Genomic DNA, 23,064 nt, shown 5'->3' with positions numbered 1-23,064 from the left:
TCAGAAGTTATTATTCAGAGGGCGTGAAAGGCCTTACCGTCCAATAATATGGATTAGTGAAGAGAAGATCTCAGTTTAATAGCTCTCAAAGAGACAACTCCAGTTGCATATAAGGCTTCATGTCATCGTCAAGTGTGTGGTTGTGTGAGTGTGTTTGAAGGAGGAACGAAGAGCAGTCAGGTGAGAAGAGGAGGAGAAGAACAGCAAATATTTAAACAGCAGTGAATGAGAGAGTGAATTAAAGGAAAGAAAGGCCATTCAAAATGAGCCTTTTATCTGTCAGAAGAATTAGTCTTTTCATCCTCTCTTTTCTGTTCTCTCTCTCTCTCTCTCTCTCTCTCTCTCTCTCTCTCTCTCTCTCTCTCTCTCTCTCTCTCTCTCTGTGTTCTCCCTCTTTCTCTCCATAATAACTCAATGACTACCAGGCAGTCATACTAGCAGCTCTTATCTGGACTCGCGGACACAAAAGGGAAAGACAGACAGGCGAGCACTTGACTTGACGAAAGAGCAAGGAACGAACAAATGAAGGAATCAACGAATGAGAGCCAGAACCTATAACACAGTCTATTTTACCAAAACCAGGGGCCTTGGCATTAGTGCTTTTTTTTTTTTTTTTTGTACAACCCCCTCCCCTATTCTTTCTTTATTCAAGAAAGAAATTGCTCTTAGGCCACCCCACCCCCTCCCCTTCCCCTCCACTATTCTCTTGCTTCCCTATCTCTTCTTACTTGCTCCTTCTTTTCTTACAGTCTTTCTCCCTCCCTCTCCTTCTTTCTTTCTCCTTTCAATTTTGACACTCAGGATAAGCAGTCTGTGTCGGCAGTAACGCAGCATGATTGAGCTGTAAAAATGGGGGATGGGAGGTGGAGGGGTTGCCGTTGGTCCATTCATTTAATCGGTCTTTATGGAGATATGGGAGAGCAGGTTTGGGTGATGGTGATGGGAAAGTAGGTGATGAAGAGTGTCCTCTTGCTCCATGTTCTGCATACTTTGTTCTGTTTCTCTGTATCAATCACTCAGTTATTAGTGTCTTTATCATTTCTTCACTCTCTGTATTTTATTCATCTTATTCATGGGGGTTAAAATACCTTATTGTGATGCTGAAAACATAATTGAGGTTCAAGTCTTATCAACATCCCATAAACTCAAATACTTCTGCATAAAAAGGTTATAGTAAATGTGTAAAAAAATATATATATATATTTTTTAAATCCATTGGTGTATTTGACCTCTTTTAGGTGAGGAATCCAACCCACATCAAACACAAAATTCAGTCTAAAGAGATAATTAGATAAAAGAGATTAATTTCCAAAAAGTGATAACTCCCAGTATTAATAATGATCACAACTATGATGTACATAGCCTCAGTCTTACAGTTACTCTGTGCTCAAAATAAGTTTGACTGGTAAATAACCATGATATGAGGTTAGGCCTACACTGTTTGATTAATATTTCTTCAATGAGTAAGATGGATACTCAAAAAATGTTAACAGTTTAAAACACTTCTTGAAAAAAGACTTTGATTTATTTATTTCCATAAAGCTGAGTAATAAGGCAGAGTTTCTTCCTTTTACCGTAAGAGGTCCTCAAGGCTTAATCCTAGGTCCCCTTCTTTTTGTTATTTATAAGCTGATACACTGCCCCTTCCTGATATCTTGCAAGTGACTCATACTGTCCTTGGACCTTAATTGGTGGTCAACAAATTTAACTTCCATAAGTATGCTCTTCATTTTATCAGTAAGCTCTGAGTTTTCATATTTTCTTTTTTAATCATCAATTGATTAAAAGTTTTGTCATTTTCGTGACACTTTTACCACTTACCACTTCCTTCACTTAGTATGTAAGGGTACATGATGAGGGAAGTGGAAGGAGGAGAGGGGTGAAGTTGAGGTGTAAAACAACACGGATCAACAAGGTTGAACAGGGAGGAGGAAAGGATAGGACATGGTAGGAGAATGGAAAGCAGAGAGGTTACATACATTACCTCAGTAGGACCTGGATACTCCCAGAGAGCCTTTAACACAATACTATTTTGACCCGTTGGCTAAATATCCCCCACCGATTCAACCTCTTTTGTGACCTGCTTCTTTTCTCTCTCCTGCTGTCTCTCTCTGGCTCTCCCTCCATTTCTCCCTCTCTCTGACCTGACCTCCCACCCTCTCTCTCCATGGCATCCTTAACCTCTTCATTATCAAGTCAACCTCATCTCTCAACCCGTATTCCCTCCCACGCCCCTCTTCTCTCATCCTCCCAGCCAGCCATCATTACCTTCCTTCGCTTTGGTCTGTCTGTGTCTGTCTCACAGTGATACAGGTTTATTGAATCTAAGTTCAGCTCTAGATTTTTAAACAGTATGATCAGCTGCTTGTTGATCAGATCAGTAATTTTAATATGTACCTCTTTTCTAATATTGGGATATCAGATATTTAGTGAAACACCCAATGAGCAAACACCCCCCCCCCCCCACACACACACACACACACACACACACACACACACACACACACACACACACACACACACACACACACACACACACACACACACACACACACACACACAGCCCCCTAGATTATCTTTCTGCTGTTGTTCTGCTGTGTTCTCTCTCTTTTGGACATGTTATAAATGGTTTTCACTTAGAGATTTAGTCAACCAGTCAAGCAGTTCGCCGTTCAGACTACCAGTCAGTGTGTTAGTTAGCCAATCAGTCAGTCAAGTAACTACACAGCCAGTCAATCAGCCAGAAAGGCAGCCAGTAGTCTGCAAATATTGATTAATAGAAGTGTCCTGCTCCTTTTAGCAAATCAAATGTTGAGTCTCAGCAGCCAAGGGGAACATCTACACACACGCACACACACACACACACACACACACACACGCATACGCTCACATATTCTCATGGATACTCACATGCTTGACTTTGACTGTACAACTCAGTAAATTAACACTGACACACATTATAACACTTCACAATGAGCTCCAGGAGATGCAGAACAGCATCTTGAGTGTGTTTTTGGTGCGTTTACGTGCAGAGAGAGAGGAATGTAAAAGCACAGACTGGTGATGATGTCACTCTACAGCCCCCCTCATTAAGTCTGGTGATGTCATCAATCAGCGAAGAGGTCGTTGGGCTTGTTAACAGAGAGTGGTAAATCAGGAGAAAAAGAACTTAAATACCCGCATTGCTTTGTCTTCCAGTTGTTAAATCAGTGAGCTCTACTGGCATGAAACTTCTCAAACAATATTATTATTGTCTCCTCGTCCTGATTTCCTCCTCCTCCTTCATCATGCTTCCCCTACTTCATCCATCAGTGTTTGTCCTTCTCAAAGATATTAACCATGTAATATGAAAACGCATACACAGAAACACACACACACACACACACACACACACACACACACACACACACACACACACACACACACACACACACACACACACACACACACACACACACACACACACAGAGAGACAGGCACACAAGCAGATTTGCCTCCGTTCTATCGACTAAGGCTAGTTCACCTTGACAGTCATAGCATGCTGTGTGCCTCAACACACAAACAACACACAAAAAATATATTTCACTTAGAGGCGCAAATAGAGCACAGTTATTAACATAACTACATTTATATGACAGTATTCAAGCAAACACATAAAGTCAGATACAGTCTTTATTAGAGAAACATAATGATGAAAGATTTGTGGGAAAGAGGTTGAAAGTTGTTAAAAAGTTTAGCTTTATTGTAGAAAATTACAGTGAATTACACAAAATCTTCAGGGATATTTGTATACATTTTCTGATTAATAATCACATGATAGAGAGTCTATTGTGAATGGAACCATTCAAACCAAGTCATTCTTTAGCCTGGAGCTGTTCCTTGTGATTTCACCGACTCTGCCTTTTCCATATTCTAATTTGATCCACCTAAATATGACTTCATTAGAATCTGATTTAGATTCAGAATTCGAATTTGGGTTCTTTGCCTTGGTCAGTTCTGTTGCATGTATCTTTTTCGCATGTGTTTCCAATCTCTGTTGTTTTTCTCTGAGCTCTGTTGGCCGTGTTTGATTTCCATTTCTGCTCATCCCTGAGCCAGATAACACATTTAGAAGCTGAGGTCTTGGTTTCAAGTATGTGTGTTTGCTTATGTGTGAGTGTGTGTGTTTGGCCATTGCATTGTCCACATCCATGCAAAAGAGATAACTTATTTTCCATTGCACCGTCGCCATGATTTCCTCTTGCAGCCCATACAAACAAACACATCTCTGTTTGCAGATGAAAACAAATATTGATGAAATCAAATTAGGAAGAGAATATTTGATATCTGAGCTTAATGTTTGGATTAAGTTGGGCTTTCTTTATTGGATTAAGCCTGTGGGTATTGGACACATATCATCAATATGAGGAAACAGAGGAGGGGAAACATTTTCTGTTTTCTGTGCATTCCTTTTTTTCTGTCTTGTCTACTTCATCGTCACTTTTTTTCTTGTATTCACTTTTTGTTCCTGCGTCTAGGTCATGCTATATTTTAGTTTTCGTATGGTGAGATCCTCAGTCAGTGATATAAAAGGATGGAGAAGACATGGAGGAATGTTTTACCATGCATGGCAACAAAATGTTTAGTAAAATTAACTTGCAAACGCTCCATTATCAGTTCATTTAACAATTTTGTTAAAATTAATGTAACAAAATGAGTGTGGGTCTGTGGTTGAGAGCAAATTTATGAATTTACTATAATGTAGAACATAGTATACTGATGGATTCATCCCGTGTTGACAGAACAACCTGACACATCATACGGACAGACACACGCAACTTGCCTCACACATGGTACCAGCTGTCACTGTATTTACATGTGTCACACAATATCAGATCTGAATTCAAAAGGAAAAAAATAAAAAAACAGAAGTTACTTGGAGAGCAATGGCAGTCTACAACAAGTGGACAAAATAGCTATACATTCAAGAGTACACAGATTTTAAAAGTCGCATCTAATGAAAATCTGTTTTTCTGAACAATTACAGCCACTCATTAAAAGTAATTTTCTTCTAATTTCTAAAGCAAAATTGCCATGAAAGTTGTTTAGTGGATAGCTGTGTTTCAGTTCAAATAAAAGTGGCAAAAAAAACACAAATATTGAAGTCGTAAGATTTGTGCTCAGCAGCCCATTACTGTTTTTCTTATTAGTTTGATTACATTTGCAAATCAAATTCATTTGTCTATCAGCCTTTGAGACACAGCCTGCAATCTGAGTACACTGACTAATCTGCATCAAATAATATCTGTCACACACACACACGCACCACACACACACGGGAAAGAGGCTGCATATGTAGGCATGTACACCAGCCTGCATGCACAAACACATTATACACAAATCAATGTGGCACGCAAACCTACACTTCTGAAACACATACACACACTTAGAAAGAAGCACTAGTACACAGTAAATGCACACACATACACAGACGTGCATCGTTTTATAATATGTGAAATCAGACGAGCAGTAACAAATAAATCAACACACCATCTGAGCCCATCATCATCGAAGTCATTACTAGCAAACAGTCAGCTTTTACTACTTTCAATTTGCTTTTATATGTGTGTGTGTGTGTGTGTGTGTGTGTGTGTGTGTGTGTGTGTGTGTGTGTGTGTGTGTGTGTGTGTGTGTGTGTGTGTGTGTGTGTGTGTGTGTGTGTGGTTGTCTTAGAAAAAGAGAGAGAGAGAGAGAGAGATGATGTGATGTGATATGATATGCTGCCGGGGCATAAAGATAGATGATCATAATTACGCACAGGCCAAACTCCATTTCAAATCATCATCATCCTATTCTATCTGTTGGAGCACACATGTACACACACACACACACACACACCAAAAGCAATATAAAGAGTTCACACACACACACACACACACACACAAGGATTCACAGACATGCACACACAGGTATCACACGCTTACGTATGGATGCTGCAAATCTAGTGGAAGGAGGGACAGACTTGTCATGGCATTACATTATTTCTGTCGGTTCATGCAAAGTTCACAGACAGGCATGAAACAGTTATGCCTGTCCTCCATCCCGTCATTTTTCCTCACCTCCTTCCCTCTCTCTTCTCTTTTTTACATTTATGTTTTTTCCTTTTTCCTTACTCCTCTTTGTTTTACTCTCTTTTTCTTGCTTCTCCTTCCTGCATGATGCTCCTACTGTCCTCCTGTTTTCTCTCCCACCTTCCCTTCCCTCTACCTCTCTCCCTCTCTCTCGCATCCTCCATTCATTGTTCTTAAATAACAGAATTGAGGATTCATCCTTTCCATCAGGAAATAACAGGTGGGAAAATAGAATTGAAGCATGCCTGTCAACAGCTGGGGACGACTTATGGCCTGTACACAAACCCCACACACATACAAAAGCAAACCCCTGCAGAACAGGCAACAGTTTGGGACTTCCCCGTTGCCAATGTGTGGCCATACAGTGTTGAAAGAACATATAAAATGTGTCTTTCGTATCAGAATCAGAATCAGTATTTATTAAATTGTAACCATCCATTTCTGTATTGTGTTTTGTGTAATGTCTAAAAGACACTTTTGGGGACAAAACTCCCAACAGGATGCTGTATGATCCAAACTATAACCATCGCTGCCCTCCTCATGTTATGGTGTCCAGTCAAATGTGTTTGTCTCTTCTTTCTTCGGTTGTGGGACAGCTTTAGCACTTTTTTATTAATGTACGTTGTGCGTGTGTTTGTACGCAGCACTTCATCCTCACACAAGGGTGTCATTTCCCACCTGCTATGTGGCAAAGGACTGTGGCCTGTGGTCTCCGTGCTTCACTGTGCATTCACAAAACACACAAAACACACACAGTAATAATGTGTATTTTTGTGACTATTTAATCTTGATGGGATGTTTCATCTGCAGGCTGCTATCACAGCTGGCTGCCTTATTGTCTGGGTCAGACTGATGGGTTTGTGTGTGTGTGTGTGTGTGTGTGTGTGTGTGTGTGTGTGTGTGTGTGTGTGTGTGTGTGTGTGTGTGTGTGTGTGTGTGTGTGTGTGTGTGTGTGTGCTTTTTCCAGCATACTTTCCTTTTAGTTTGTGTTTCTCTACTTGTCTGCATGCACAAGACTATATACCAATACACAACTGTTTGTTTATACAAGAGGAGACACATTTCTCTCTTATATATTTAACTACTTTATACCCACATTGTAATATGTACGTGTGTGTGTGTGTGTGTGTGTGTGTGTGTGTGTGTGTGTGTGTGTGTGTGTGTGTGTGTGTGTGTGTGTGTGTGTGTGTGTCTGTGTGTCTGTGCTGTCCGTCAAGCCACACACATAGCCGTACCAAACCATTGGCTTGGTTGCTGATGATGACATATGAGTTCCTGGCCTTGGTAATGGCTGTTAAATCTCATAATTACACGCTTCTTTATTGCAATGCATAATGACCCCGCAGCACTATTGGACAATTAATTAAGATTTTCAGCCCAGGCTTTTTCAGGCCCAGATGAGGAGGTGGAATGAGGTCTAATGTTCTTGTCTTCGAGCTACGACATTAAGGCATGGGGCTGTAGGAAAGAAGGCTGTCTCTGTCTGTGTGCATTCGTTTTCATCTCCGTCTTTCTTTCCGTCTGTTTATGTCTCTCTCTCTCACTCTCTCCATTCCCTCTCCTCGTCGTTGCAATCGTTGAGCCCTCGATGGTTGTCCTCGATGATGATATTGGAGACCATATCTCTAATCTGTGAATGGTAAATTAATCCCTGTGGACTTTCTGTGTTCCTCTCTCTATGGAAAGCTACGGGGGATTAGGAAGATAGAATCAACACAGCCTCATAATCTCATATAGAGACACCAGGCCTGGACAGGGACCATTGGGTTTTGTTTTAAAGCCATAATCAGCAGGTTTCCAATTATACATCAATAGTGCTTTACAGAAAAGAAATGCATCTGTCTCGTACCTATTACACAATTTACTTCTTTTCAACCATATAGTGTTCCTTTTCATATTGTATGGCTTGAACTCAATTTGTTTTTGACAGTCTTAAACAATTATGACACCAAAGACTGTTTTATGTGATCGTCACTGAAAACAAAACAATTCTCCTACCTGATAGTCCAGAGAGCCGGGCAGCCCATTTGTTGTTGCTTTGGTGATGGATTTGTCTTTTCAGGAAAATTGCAGGATATTGTTTTGAAAAGGTAATCCACCAAGAGATCAATAGACTGTCACAACACAGTTAATTGAACAAGTTGACAAAGTAGATTCATCACAACCCAGATCCACAGATAGAAAGACTGACGGATTTTAAAGCCATTCTTTGATCTGGATCTTGATTCTGTTGTCCTCCAGTGTTGCCAGTCAACAAAACTAAATTGTGGCAGCTTGGTAACTTAACAATAGGTAAATTATGCTATTGATGGTAAATGGTTCTGCACTTATATAGTGCTTTTTTTTTTTAATTTTTATTTATTTTTTATCTAAAAGGTGTTAGGGGTCAATTTTTCTCAACCATTCACTCACATGTTCACAAACTAGTGGCAACAGAGCTGCCATCAAAGTTGCCCACCTGCTAGTGAGAAATGGCAGTTTGGTGTTTTGCCCAAGGACAATTTGGCATGTGGACAGAAGGAACCTTGGATTGAATTTCAAACCTTACAATTAGTGGTCAACCCTCTCTATCATCTGAGCCACACAATGATGGCCAGAAAGACTGAGAAATTTCAGACATCGATAAATTCACATTATTTCCTTTTCATTTTTTAAGTCTCATTACAATTTTAAAGTCTTCATTTTTTTTTTGTCACCAAAACTGTTCGTCAGCAGTGTTTTAGGTGTGTTGTATGTGTTCAGAGAGAAACAGACAGACAGAGTTGGTGTGTAAGCTGCTCAGCTGTGTGTACACACGGTTAATTCCCCAGACAGATTTGTGCACACATGCACATGCACATGCATACGCACACACACACACACACACACACACACACACACACACACACACACACACACACACACACACACACACACACACACACACACACACACACACACACACACACACACACACACACACAGACAGAGGGGTCATTCCTGCTAGCATCAGCATTATATTGATGGAGGGAAGGGCAGGATGCTAAGGCATATAGAGGATGTGAGGAAGATGGATGGACTGAGTGAAAGAAAAAGTAAAACAGGAACATAAAAAATCTAATGTTGGAAAACTGCCTGTAGAGTTCCACACAATGTTAATTTAACCAAGAAATTTTCAAGCAGAGCCAAGCGTTGTCACTTGAGCAGCACTCTTGACTCTATGGAGTCAAGAAGACATGGCCTCAGTGGAGCTTGCAGTGCACATGCCCACACACTCACCATCACACTCCTCGACACAGCCCTGGTGGAGCGAGGAGTGGGTAATTAAAATGTAAATATTGATATTCTATCATTTGAAATGGCTCCAGTGCAATGCTCTTAATGTCACTCCATCTGTCGTCTCCACGGAGACTCGGGGTTGCCCTCGACGACCAGCTGCCCCCACCGCAGCAACCCCACCACGGCAACAGCTATAACGTTCGACAACCATCTCTGCGTTGCCGCGTTTCCATTTTGGGTCTAATTAAGTGTTAAATATTAGTACCAGCCACCACCGAGGCACACTCACACACACACACACACACACACACACTCACACACACAGAATACCACACACAATCCGCCTCTCCTCCTGTTTTGCTGGCTTTCGTGCGCACACACACACACAAGCTCACGCACTCACAGAGCACTCATCTTCAATACAGCAATGGGAAGATTTTAAGTGTTAATCTTGCAGTGCTGCTGATGGTGTCTAATGTATGCAATTAACAGTCAGCCAGGGCTGTGGGTTTGGTAATTAGCTGGCTGTTCACACTGATTAGAGGCTACCGCAACCCTATGACTGCTCTACTCTCCCCCAGGCCGCACACAGAAAAGGGGTGGTGGAAAGAGAGGGGGGAAGGGGAAAGAAATAGAAAAAATATATTTTAGCCAACAATATGAGAGGGGATGAAGGTGAAGGTGATGGCGCATGTTTGTGTGTGTATTTTTAAAAGAGACAATTTCTTATCAAATTACTGTATGTATTGTGCAAAAATATGTAAATCATTGGCGTTTATTCATTTGCAGTATGTGCAGCTAGAAATCTACTGGGTAGGTAATTTTTTTTAATAAACTTAGATTAGCCATCACAAAAACTGAACTCAAATCTTTAACAAAATATACAGCAAGACAAGATAAGCCCAATAATAGATAGTGTCAAATATTCTGACTTAATTCACATTTCAAAGGTCTGAATACTGAACACATGATAAGTCCCACTTCATTGTGAACTCTATTGTATTATATGTGCACTGGAGGTGTTGCATGGTGGAACATGATTCACTTGTGATCTGGTTTTGATGTCATACAATCCTGCTTGTATGCGCTACTGTAGTCACTCATACGACCATCACTCTGCACAGTGAAGGTTAAACACCCAGCTGTAGTAACAATAAGCAAAACACAAATTGTGCACAAGTGGGACCCATGAATCGTGATGGTCTGCAACTGGTTTAAATGTAGTATGAGTTATGTTACCTAAATTTGATGTGTCAGGTAGAACCAAACTAAGAATTCCATTTGTTAGCTGTATAATTACATAATAGCTGTAACAATCTTTCACTCACAACATTCGCAAAGGCTACTGTTGGCTTGTTTAGGCTAATGTGACAGTAACTCGTGAGCTGGGTGCTGCTCATAATGTCAGCAGGCTTCCGTCAATACCCATCAGTCTGTCGAACTATGATGCTGTGCGTTCATGTGTGCTATCATAGTTTGTTTTGTTTTTTTAAATCAAAGAATTTATGTTTATATATAATCATTTAATTAAATTTCTGATATTAGAATAAAGAATAAAGACACATTTCTATGCAGAAAAACTGCATCAATATTTCTAATAATGAGGAGGACTGAGGTGAAAGTGGAGAATAGAAATAGAGAATAATTCTCTAAATTGCTTCTGTTCACCTCTTCACACACAAACATATTTTTTTAAAAGGATTTTGATATAAGATCTCATTTCATTTGTAACTTGCACTTTCATACAGTATGAACTCCAATGTTTTTCATTGTCTTAAGTGGCTTTACACGTATATGTATGCGTGTGTGTGTGTGTGTGTGTGTGTGTGTGTGTGTGTGTGTGTGTGTGTGTGTGTGTGTGTGTGTGTGTGTGTGTGTGTGTGTGTGTGTGTGTGTGTGTGTGTGTGTGTGTGTGAGAGAGTGTGTCTTTAAGCCCTTCTAAATTAGCTGGTTCTCTGGGTGGATTTGTTTCCATCTCGTTGCGCATCTCTGTGTAATTGGGTCAGCTGGTGTGTGTGTGTGTGTGTGTGTGTGTGTGTGTGTGTGTGTGTGTGTGTGTGTGTGTGTGTGTGTGTGTGTGTGTGTGTGTGTGTGTGTGTGTGTGTGTGTGTGTGTGTGTGTGTGTGTGTGTGTGTGTGTGACAGCATTTGCCAGTGTGCGTATATCTGGTGTGTGTTGTTTCAGCTTGGCCAAAGCCATCACAGGGGGTCCGTGTTCATTTTGGCCGGCGTCTGGCCGTATGGTACAGAACAGTTTGAGACGTGCACACACATACACACACACACACTCATACACAAACACACACTCACAAAGCACCACAAGGGAGCACTTGCATTGCCCAGCATGCAACAATGTGCACACATTTAAACACAAACACATAGAGAAAGTGGAATGAGAGAGAGCAGTGGAGCCACCTAACACAGTGTGCATACCGAACAAACACACACACACACACACACACACACACACACACACACACACACACACACACACACACACACACACACGCAGGGCAGCGATGTGCTGGTAACTGTTGGAAACTTCACGTGTCCTAATGCAATCTCTATCTCAGTGGGCCAGTAGACTTAAATCTGTCCCCTGCAGAACACAATACGTGCACATGCTGAACATAGACAATCCACTATTCTCCTCTCACCAACAATGAACAACCTGACAATCAAAGAACAATTCACATCCCGGTTCTCATTGCTCTTCTAAAACACCCCCTTAGAACAAGATTTGCTACACTGTCAAAATATTGCAAAATTTTGAGGAGCAATGGAGAAGAAAGAGCCATTGCCCATCTATCAACACTTACAAAAATCACAATTGCTGTTTTATATGTCGCCTTCTCACTACACTATAGTAGCATTATTGGAAAACAGATTGTCTACAGTACTATTACATCATGTACTTTTTGCGCACGTGTTAAAATACAAGCTTTAGGTCATGATGCCCCCTTTGCAGCACACATGTGGTTTCCCTGAATGCGCTCAGTGTGGATTAGTTTTACTGTACTGTGTAACATTCCTGTGACAATGTGTGAAGGATATTCTTACAACGTCAGGGAAGATAACTCTTCATAAGTGCATCTCAACAATGTACGTGTTACATTGCTGAGACAGACTGAGAAGTTTTCTGTTAAATGTGTCCTGAGGCCATGATCAAAGAGGACCGAGCACAGTGTCGTTGGGAACAAAATAAGCACGTGCACAAAGTGTGCACCCCCCATTACAAATCTGCAGAGAGACCGCCACATGTATCTGTAATTTATTTGTAATGAGATAATGTGTTTTAAAAGCCATTCTGAGTGTCTGTATAACCACTAAAAGAAGGATTATCTATGAAAATTCGTACTTAAAAATGCCACCTAAATGCATGCCAGACGTCCTGTGTTCAGCCTGAGTTACAAAATGTGAAGACTAGTCGAGCGTTAATCATTGCGACCAGATCACCATCGCAACCAGTCTTCACACCTGTCACATTAATCCCCCTCGCTTGACACATCAGTTATTGCAGGTGTACATAGCTGCTATCATACAAGCACACACTGACTCACATGCACACACAAATAGCTTGAAAAATGCACACAAGCAGTGCACATACACAAGTACGCAGGTACTCATAAGCATCACAATCGCTTCTCACTGGTTCCCATTTGCCCTGTAACCACACGAAAACAAATATAGGCCCCCTGGATATGTGTGTTCGTGTGCATCTGTGGAGCAACTGGGGCGTGAGAAGAGGGCTATCCTGTGTGTGTGTGTGTGTGTGTGTGTGTGTGTGTGTGTGTGTGTGTGTGTGTGTGTGTGTGTGTGTGTGTGTGTGTGTGTGTGTGTGTGTGTGTGTGTGTGTGTGTGTGTGTGTGTGTGTGTGTGTCCGTCCGTGTGTACTGTACGGTATGTCTGTGCCACACTGTTGTGCGGTCTCGGGTGTAAATGTGCAGTCAGGACTCATTTGGCAGACAAACAGGCCGCAGGGTGGCTGGGGAATCGATGTGTGTGTGTGTGTGTGTGTGTGTGTGTGTGTGTGTGTGTGTGTGTGTGTGTGTGTGTGTGTGTGTGTGTGTGTGTGTGTGTGTGTGTGTGTGTGTGTGTGTGTGTTATGTGTGCATCCGATAGAGAAAAGGGAAAGAGAAGGAGAGCGCGAGAGCAAGCAGTGGAGGTTAAGTTCGCATGACTGCACTGTAGCCTCTTTCTGTCAGACAGTGTATGGCACATCCACACACGCATACCTACACACAAGTTTTCTCTGTGCCTTCATAGATACAATAGAGTGTCCTGCTGTTTCAGCAGACACTTATACATACAGTATGTAACCAAATAGCGCCAGGAAACTTCAGGCACCTCCTTCTCCATCCCAGAAATGATGCACACACAAAATGAATGTCCAACCCAAAGTCTGCTCTTAACAAAGAGGTGAACATTTATCCAATAATGATGCAGTGGGAACACATTGCTTTACTTGCAATTTTCTCATCTTTAAAGTTAATGTTGATATTTTTGAGAAAATATTGGAGCTTCTTTTCCATTGCACATTTCTATCCACCGCAGCAAACAGCACACAGGAGGTGGAACATCCACGCAAACACACTCATACTACTTCACACAGTATGAGATGCCTTATCAACAATGGGCGGAAAGGAAATGTAATTAGAGCCAAATAAGGAACCTTCTTTTGTCAAGTGAAATCACAGGTATGAAAGAAAGGTCTCCACCCCTCCCTCTACCACCACCACCACCACCACCACCATCTCTCCTTCCAACACCTCTCCCCCTTTTTACTTTCTTCTCTCCTCCATCTCACTCTCTCTCTCTCTCTTCATCAATACCTCTCTCTCTCCATCATCAGCACTAAATTCCCATTGATGTTTCTTTTCTTCTGTTGTATCGATCGCTTCATGAGAAGGAGGGGAGGAAGGGAAGAAGGGAGAGATGGCGTTATCTGTTAATTAATTTGTCCTGAAGCCGGCCGCCTATTAATCAGACAGATAAGAAGCATTGGATGGCTGAACGGCGCAGACAGGCTGGTGGGGAGGGGAGAGGCACACACACACACACAAACACACACACACACACACACACACACACACACACACACACACACACACACACACACACACACACACACACACACACACACACACACACACACAGATAGAGACATACATGCAGAGACTCATGGAAACATATGTAGGAGAATGTATGCATACACAGAATACAAACATGCTGATGAGACAACAAGCCCATCCTCTGAAAGTACGGTTATGTTTATTATGGACAAATGCACAATATAACAATACATATATTCACAAAAGCACACAAAATGGTTTCACACACCTATACACACACAAACACACACACACAGACCTCATCCTGATAAAAATCATTGATGTGCCTCAATAAGAAAAGCTGCACTTTCAGCTCAATAAATTAATCACGGGGGGTTTTAATTATTGGTGTTTCCTCTGTGTGTGTGTGTGTATGTGTTTGTGCCCATACGTTTGCACTTTGTGTGTAATGAGGAGGGAGGTGTTTGTTGATGTAGGTTTGTGCAAATGTTATTAATATACAGTAAGTCATGGCTCTGTGTGTGTGTGTGTGTGTGTGTGTGTGTGTGTGTGTGTGTGTGTGTGTGTGTGTGTGTGTGTGTGTGTGTGTGTGTGTGTGTGTGTGTGTGTGTGTGTGTGTGTGTGTGTGTGTGTGTGTGTGTGTGTGTGGGCCCACTTCTTGAGCCATGTGTGCCCCAATTGGCCCTGTATCAAATTCCAGGGGTGTGTGCGAATTGATTGAACTCTCGGTTCTGCTCCCAATGCCAGAGCGCCGAAAACACACACACAGACAAGTTAAAACACACAACCAGTGACACCATTAAATGATATTAACCCCTCACTCGTGTCTTCTTCTCTTCACTTGACCCCAGGGTTGAACAGATTCAATAAGTGCATGTGTGTTAATTTTAGCAATGCCAGCGCATATTTCCCCTACCCACAATGAGTGGTGAAGTCCTAAGGACCCCCTAAAGACATCTGCCTCTGTGAATGAGATGTGTGTGTGTATGCACGAAGACCCCCTTAAGAAATTCACCTCTAATCCCTTCTGATGATTTCATTAAGTAGAAGAAGACACTGCCAGTTGGCAACGATACTGCTCCCTTCACTGTGTGTGCGTGTGTGTGTGCGCGTGTGTGCGCGTGTGTGTGCGTGTGTGTGTATGTGTGTGTGTGTGTGTGCGTGTGTGTGCGTGTGTGTGTGTGTATCAATCATACACATTTGGATTCATTCCAGTGTGTTCCTATGCATTTAAGTCTATCCATAAGTGATACTGTATCTGTGTGTGTGCGCGCAGCAGTGTTTATCTTTGCGTGCGTGTTGGAGATGTTAACAGTTAGATAGAATGAATTAGAGCACATTACAAACAACAATAGCCTGCAACCTGGACATAATGAGACGCCTGCCATTACCCATCAACACACTGTGAGATAAGAGCCCCAAACACACGCGCACGCACACAAACACACCGACGCACACTCCCTCGCACACCTAACATCTCAAGAGGAGGCGCATCGCAGCAGATGTTGTTGAAGAAATATCTTCCTTCTCATCCGCCTGCTTCTCCTGGCAGGATGCACCTCTCCGACACACACACACACAAACACACTCACACTGGAAGGCTGCGGCGAGGGCTGACAGGTGTGCTCGCACGGCCCACTGTCTTTGCCTCTCCTAAGAAGGCTTGCGCTCACCGAAACACACGCATAGGCAGACAGGCAGGTGTGAATGGACAGGTGTGTGAGGACAGGACAGCTGTTAAGAAAGGTGCGAGTGGGCAGGTGTTCCATTAAAGAGATAGACAGGTAGAAAGAGGAAGTCCAAGAGGGACAGACAACAAATGAGAGGCTGGGGCATTTACAGTAAATACATAATCAAATATATATGAAATGAGGAAGCAGATAAACCCAAACAGACTGAGAGGTATCAAGATAGATGGAAAACAGGTGAAATCAGACACGCAGACGGTCAGTCATAGACAGACACTGACAGATAAAAAGAAATGGATTGTGATTGGGGAGATATAGACGTAGGCGAATAGAAGGACACGGACTGACACGGGAGAAAGCAGGAGTTTTTGGGGCCACAGCAGCAATTAGTGTGTGTATTTGAGCGGCGCAGCAGCGATGGCCAGCATTGATCCATGGAGGTTGTGTCATGGGGAGATAAGGCCTGCCTTTCCCCAGAGAATCGCCCTGGGCACAGGGGAGAGATGAAGAGGAAGAGGAGGAGGAGGAGGACTCCGGTCAAGTGGATGGATGAAGGATGGGCAGGCAGGGGATGGAGGGGAGTCGATCTTGACCCTCTCACTAGCTTCAGAACAAGCTTCTCGCGTTTCCCTTCTTTCCTGTAACCCCACGAAAACAGATCAGCGTGCGTTTTCCTCTTACATGCGTACATGACATTGCATTTGATTTTTCTTTCTTGTGAGCAAAACAATAGTAACGACAGACTGCTTTACGATAAAACTAACAATCCTTCTCTTTCTTTTCCTCTCTGTCCCAATGTTGTCCAGGTTTCTCCACGCTGTCTTTGGCAGACCAGATGAGTCTACTGCAGAGTGCATGGATGGAAATCTTGATCCTGCGCGTCGTGTACCGCTCTCTGTCTTTTGAAGACAAGGTTAGCGTCGCCTTTTGTTTGTTTCTTGCTCTTGCGAAACATATGGAGACAATTTATTTGCAACCTCTGCACCCCTCTTTGCTTCTGTTTAGTTGGTGTATGCTGAGGACTACATAATGGACGAGGACCAGTCAAAGCTCGCTGGACTTCTGGACCTGAACAACGCCATCCTCCAGCTGGTCAAGAAATACAAATCCATGAAACTAGAGAAGGAGGAATTTGTCGCTCTCAAGGCCATCGCTTTGGCTAACTCAGGTTTGAAATTCTTCACTATCAGCTGATATTTTTGTCTGTCTGCACATTTCTGTTTGATTGGTGAAGGAGAGTTAATCCTAGGAATCTCCAGTCCCATGGGGCTCATCTAAGCTGAACCATCAAAGGACTAATTTCAGTGCTCCGTATCCAAACATGCATACACATACATCTGTGACACATGACGATACTTACACACAAGGAGATATTTTTTCTTCCATAAAACATGCAGTCGTTAAGCCTCCCACTTTGTCTCGTCATACTGTAGTACTCACAAGTGTAACGCAAGTGTGCAGGTATTTTACGCACGCACACTCGCACAGTACAAACACACACACACACACACACACACACACACACACACACACACACACACACACACACACACACACACACACACACACGTTCAACCTGAATCCCACCCCCAAACAAAGTGGCAACCCTTTTTACAATTAGCATAGTCGTCTCTTCAGATGCCTGTTAAATAAGGTGAAATCATTAGAACCCTAAATCTGTCGATAAAACCCCCTCTCTGATGTGTCCAGCTGCATCGACAGCTGACTGACACACACACACACACACGCTCTCTCTCTCACGCACGCACGCGCCTTCTTCCTCCCATGACCCGTCTTTTGAACTTTGTCTTGGAAGCTGGCCAGCTCTTCAGTACTCTTTAATTACAAGGGGGGAGCTGTCAATACAATGTGTTTAAATGGGAGAATGCAATGTGAGAGCTTTGAATACAGAGGGAGGGGCCTTTTGTTCTGGTTCTGCCACCATCAACACACACACACACACACACACACACACACACACACACACACACACACACACATCACAACACATTCACACACTCACACACATTTGCACTTTCCCCCAAATATGCCGATTTCCTCTCTCTGAAACTTACATAAACACACTGTCCAACGTGGAGCATTAGTGTGTACCTGAACGTGAAGCACAGCTCACACACAGAGTACATGCTGTTATGCACATGCAGAAAATATTGACTTATTGTTTTCCTGTGGGCTTTGTGTGACAATCAATCTCTTGCTTCTGCATGCGTGTGTCTGTGTTTGTCCGTATGTGTGTGTATGCACATAAAAGTAGGTGTGTCTGTTTTTCTATGGACGCTGCTGACTGAAAGTTGGACAACAGAGTTCATGATGATGATTGTGACTAATTAGTTGGTAAACAGCCAATCCACAGGCCGCGACCCAATTCACAAGAAACTTTAGTGATGGTAAAATCTCATGATATTATAAGCAACAGAAAGATGCTGATAATATTCGGAGTTTAATCTTTTTTTGCTTATTAAAATTGTAACTTCTCAAAATTTTACTGACAAATACAAACTGATTGATAGATCATTTACACAGATTTATTTAAGGACAATTTAATGTAATCCAAAACGATCTGAAAAATGTCCGAAAATTGAGCGAAAAGAATTCAAGGTGACGTCTTCAAATTGCTCTGAATAACCAAAATCTAAAGTAATTTGATTTCTTGAGGAATAAAGTAGCAGATCGTCACGTTTTAGAAGCTTAGACAAGAGACTTTTTTTGTGTTTTTGCTTGAAGAATTATATAAATCCTGATTTGATAGTTGTACATCGACTAATTGTTTAGTCTCCACATACTCCACTGGTCATTTGTGAATAACTGGTGGGTTTGTATTGGACTACATTGTATTGAATTGTGTTTCTAATACTTTTGTCCACCCACATTTACATACATGAGATGGACACATGTACCTGGTCAAAAAACACACCAAAAAAAAGATCACTTTCTACATCGTTTTTAATCAAAACATCTTTTTTTTTTCTTTGCATATCATGTTTTGACATGTAGTCGCATAACAGCAGAATCAAAATATCGCTTCAAAAGAATAAATGTAATTTTCACAGTAAAAGGCAGATGAATTGCTGGACAGGTTGCTGACTGACAGGCAGTTTAAATGTCCAGCTCGAATATGTTTTTCATATCATATCATGTCTTAAGATTATATCCCTGTTAAAGAAAATTCCCATTTCAAATAGTCATCCTTTTAAACTGATTGAAATCGAAACAGCTGACGCCCAAATGAGAACTTTGTCTCATTGCCCAGACTCTCTAACTGCTCTTCAAGACAACAGAATGCTAGCATTAGCATTTTGAAGGGCACTGACACTAATTAATTCACAGGATGCTAATCGTCTGCATTAATGAAGCCAAGCCTTAAGAAATGTTAGCAAACGTGCCCCACATGTAAAGAAAGCTAAACTAGCCATGGGAAACAGGAGGCTCATTTGTGTGTGTGTGTGTGTGTGTGTGTGTTTGAGCGTGCACGTGTGTGCATGAATTGTGAGTTCATGTTAACATGTGCGTTTGAACAGCCTCGTGTGCTCGCGCTCATTAACGTCTGCTGTTGTACTTGTGAGTGTAGCGCGGGTCACAGCGCAGGCAAGAAGCCATGTCTACCAGCTTAAATACTAAACACACAATACTAATCAAAACACAATGTGAAACTCATTAAACCTCAGTTTAACTTCAGCCCGTTCGCTTCAGGCTGAACTTCAGGGAAACACTTACTACAACTCCAGAAATAAAGAGGAGAAGGGGATTTGTTTTGTGTTTTTTCATTGTGGCTGATATTAGTACTCGTTCATTTTGTACATGTCAGTGTTTCACAGTCAGTTCATTTATATGGTACTTGTACTATATCACATGTTCTGTATGTCCAAAGAAAGATGTTTAAATTCAACTTATTAACCTTAATTAATATCCTTTTTCCAATCATCATTACTGGCTGTACATGAGGTAAAATATCATCCAGCAGTAAAGTGTAAAAAAAATAAAAATAAAAAAAAAAATTAAATCCCAAACGGTAAACCACTAGTAGAAAAATCTGAGAACCAATGGAAGCTGAGTTTTCTATTGATCCTCACAGAATCCAACCCACTGACTGGTCTGGTCCTGCATACTGATACATGCATTACACTCGATAGATGCAGCTCTGTCTGTTTGATTGTGTGTTTGTGGCTGTTTACACATTTTATATTTGGACGTATTTTGACGACACAGTATGGTTTTTATGTTTCCCACTTGTTCCTAGCTTGCTCGTGTTTCCTGTTTTGCGCGTGACTGTTCCGAGCGTGTTAACATATTTTCGTTTGCGACAAGTGAGAAGTATTTGGTTCAGTTCTTCTCTGACAGCTACTCCGACTGACTTCATTAACACTTAACAAAAGGAGACCGCATGCACAATCCAGTAGTTGCAAGAAAAACACTCCCATTACTTTACAAAACCTGACGTGCTCTGGAATCTGTGCAGTTTAATATTCTACTAGGGAGGCGGTGGAAGATTGTAAAACGTGAGGTGGCTTGCCGACTCATGAAACCGCATCAACAAAAGTTACCTTCACACAAACACACAGAGTTGTTTGAGAGCTCCGCGCCGTTTCCACGGAGTGCATACATCACGCGTATGTCTGTCTCTATCTCCAAAATACTCCACATGCACTCATAGGATCCCATCACCTCGGCAGATCTTCTTTTGTGTAGGTGCGTGTGGCGGGAGGGTGTGTGTAAGGGGGTGCCTATCAATAGTTGTCTTGTGATTATTATTTAACATGCATGTAGTCATTGATCGGAGACATTGATCGGAGGTTGGGAGCTAAAGGCCAGCTCACATTAAGACTTTGCCTCCCTAAGGAGCAATATGGAGCATTATTATTGAGGGACAGTCTCAGCCTTTACTGCCACATATGCTGAAATACACCTTACATGCCAGCTCAAAGAGAGATCGCAGATGTGTACGCACACACACACACACACACACACACACACACACACACACACACACACACACACACACACACACACACACACACACACACAGAGAGAGGGAGAGGAACTCTCAGGTGTTCTTGCTTCATCATTCTACGAGTCCATCTCTCTTCTTTTCTTTTTTTCCCTCCTCAACCCACTCGTCTCTTTGCCCGTCCATTCATCACACCCACAGATCCCCACGTTAAAGACAGAGATGCGAGCAGCCTCTGGATATGAAGCCCCAGTCCTGGATTTAGTTTCACACACAAAGTGTGTTTCGAGTGCCATTTTGAACTAAACAGAAGTACTACATTTATAGTTGCATTTGCAATGCTTCCTGAATAACCTTTTTGCTCAATTCTCAACAGCTTACACAATAAAATGCCAACGTTTGTCAGCGATTTACATTAGAATGGAAATGTTTTTTTGGCACTTTTGCAGCAGAAATCAAAATCAATAGAATGTCAATAGAATTTACATTTATAGAATTTCCAACTCCAAATTATTGTTCTCAGGAGCATCTCTGTGTGTTTCCTGTTTGGATTTAGCACTTCTCCCCTCTAGCTCAATAACACAGCAGACAGAGGGGGCCCGGGTACTGACAAAGACACATTCTGTTGAAAACATCTTCTCAGACAGTTGTGGGACGTGTATACACCGACAACCTCGCAGGGTCTGTTGCACACAGGGAGGCTGGACTCATCTTAAAGAGACCAGTGTTTTCATGGGTACAAACGGATTTCAACGGCAAAAAAACACAATGTTGTATTTTCTGTTTGATGAATGGTTGCATACAGAATTCATTTGATCTCATCTGATTGGAACAAGTTACCTGCAAATATCCACTCCCTGTCATTATTTTTGCTTTTCATTATTTTACCATATAGGACACGTGTACTCACATACAGGTGACCGCATGTGTCCCATGTAGAAAAAATGGAAACCTCCCCCTCCCCTTTTCTGGAAAGACTAAAACAACATAATATGTAATACATGTGTGGTCAACACTGGATGTGGTTAATGCTACCAATGTCAGATCACATACTGTATTTTTATTTTTTAATCATGCATCATCCTATTTCTCCAGACTCCATGCACATTGAAGACGTGGATGCAGTGCAGAAGCTCCAGGATGTGCTGCACGAGGCCCTGCAGGACTATGAGGCTGCCCAGCACCAGGAGGATCCCCGCCGGGCGGGCAAGCTGCTCATGACCCTCCCCCTGCTCCGCCAGACCTCCACCAAGGCTGTGCAGCACTTCTACAGCATCAAGCAGGATGGCAAAGTCCCAATGCACAAACTGTTCTTGGAGCTGCTGGAAGCCAAGGTCTGAGGACGGGGACTAGATGGAAGGACAGCTAGACACCAGTCTGAACCACCTGAGCTTCAACTCAAACTCTGAACACCAACTTTGAATGACCTCTTGCTCTTTTACACGCACACACTCTTACACACACACACACACACACACACACACACACACACACACACACACACACACACACACACACACACACACACACACACACACACACACACACACACACACACACACACACACACACACACACACACACACACACACACACACACACACACACACACACACACACACACACACACACACACACACACACACAGAAAAATGTCCCTGAAGTTTGTCTGCTGACACATCCCCCTATGAAAAAAGAAGCTATCTGAACCTCCTACCTGAACCCTCAACCACCACAGTCTCTGACAAAAGGGCGCTCACTTTGACCATCTGTTCTGGGGAAGATGCTGACAGACTGACGTAACCCCCCCCCTCCCCCCCATTACTAATGGAAGAAGATTTCCTATTACTTAATGCCAGTTACTTAACAGCTACCACGGTGACTCCAAACACTGACGATGGCAAAACACTTATGCATTTAATAACAACTAAGATGTTATTAATGACAAACGACACATTTAAATGAAACTGA

At 42.2% G+C, this 23,064-nt stretch overlaps 1 protein-coding gene across 5 annotated transcripts in view; it reads left to right on the top strand.

The window, feature by feature from the left end:
- The window catches only part of esrrga (estrogen-related receptor gamma a), a 146,860-nt gene extending 124,223 nt beyond the window's left edge, over positions 1 to 22,637 (top strand). For all 5 annotated transcript variants that reach the window (XM_069693768.1, XM_069693766.1, XM_069693765.1 and 2 more), the window contains 3 exons: positions 16,934 to 17,040; positions 17,133 to 17,295; positions 22,189 to 22,637. In XM_069693768.1, the coding sequence (XP_069549869.1) occupies positions 16,934 to 17,040; positions 17,133 to 17,295; positions 22,189 to 22,433 (515 nt within the window). In that variant the 3' untranslated portion in view covers positions 22,434 to 22,637. The remainder of the gene's footprint in view (positions 1 to 16,933; positions 17,041 to 17,132; positions 17,296 to 22,188) is intronic.
- The last annotated feature ends 427 nt before the right edge of the window (positions 22,638 to 23,064 follow it).

Source organism: Brachyistius frenatus, unplaced genomic scaffold, assembly GCF_029030835.1.
Source record: "Brachyistius frenatus isolate BFR_SWC_R1_liver_20210118 unplaced genomic scaffold, ASM2903083v1 Contig_15, whole genome shotgun sequence".
In the NCBI taxonomy this organism is placed as follows: domain Eukaryota; kingdom Metazoa; phylum Chordata; class Actinopteri; family Embiotocidae; genus Brachyistius; species Brachyistius frenatus.
The sequence above is the reverse complement of the archived record's forward strand: the minus strand, read 5'-3'. Positions and strand labels throughout refer to the sequence as shown.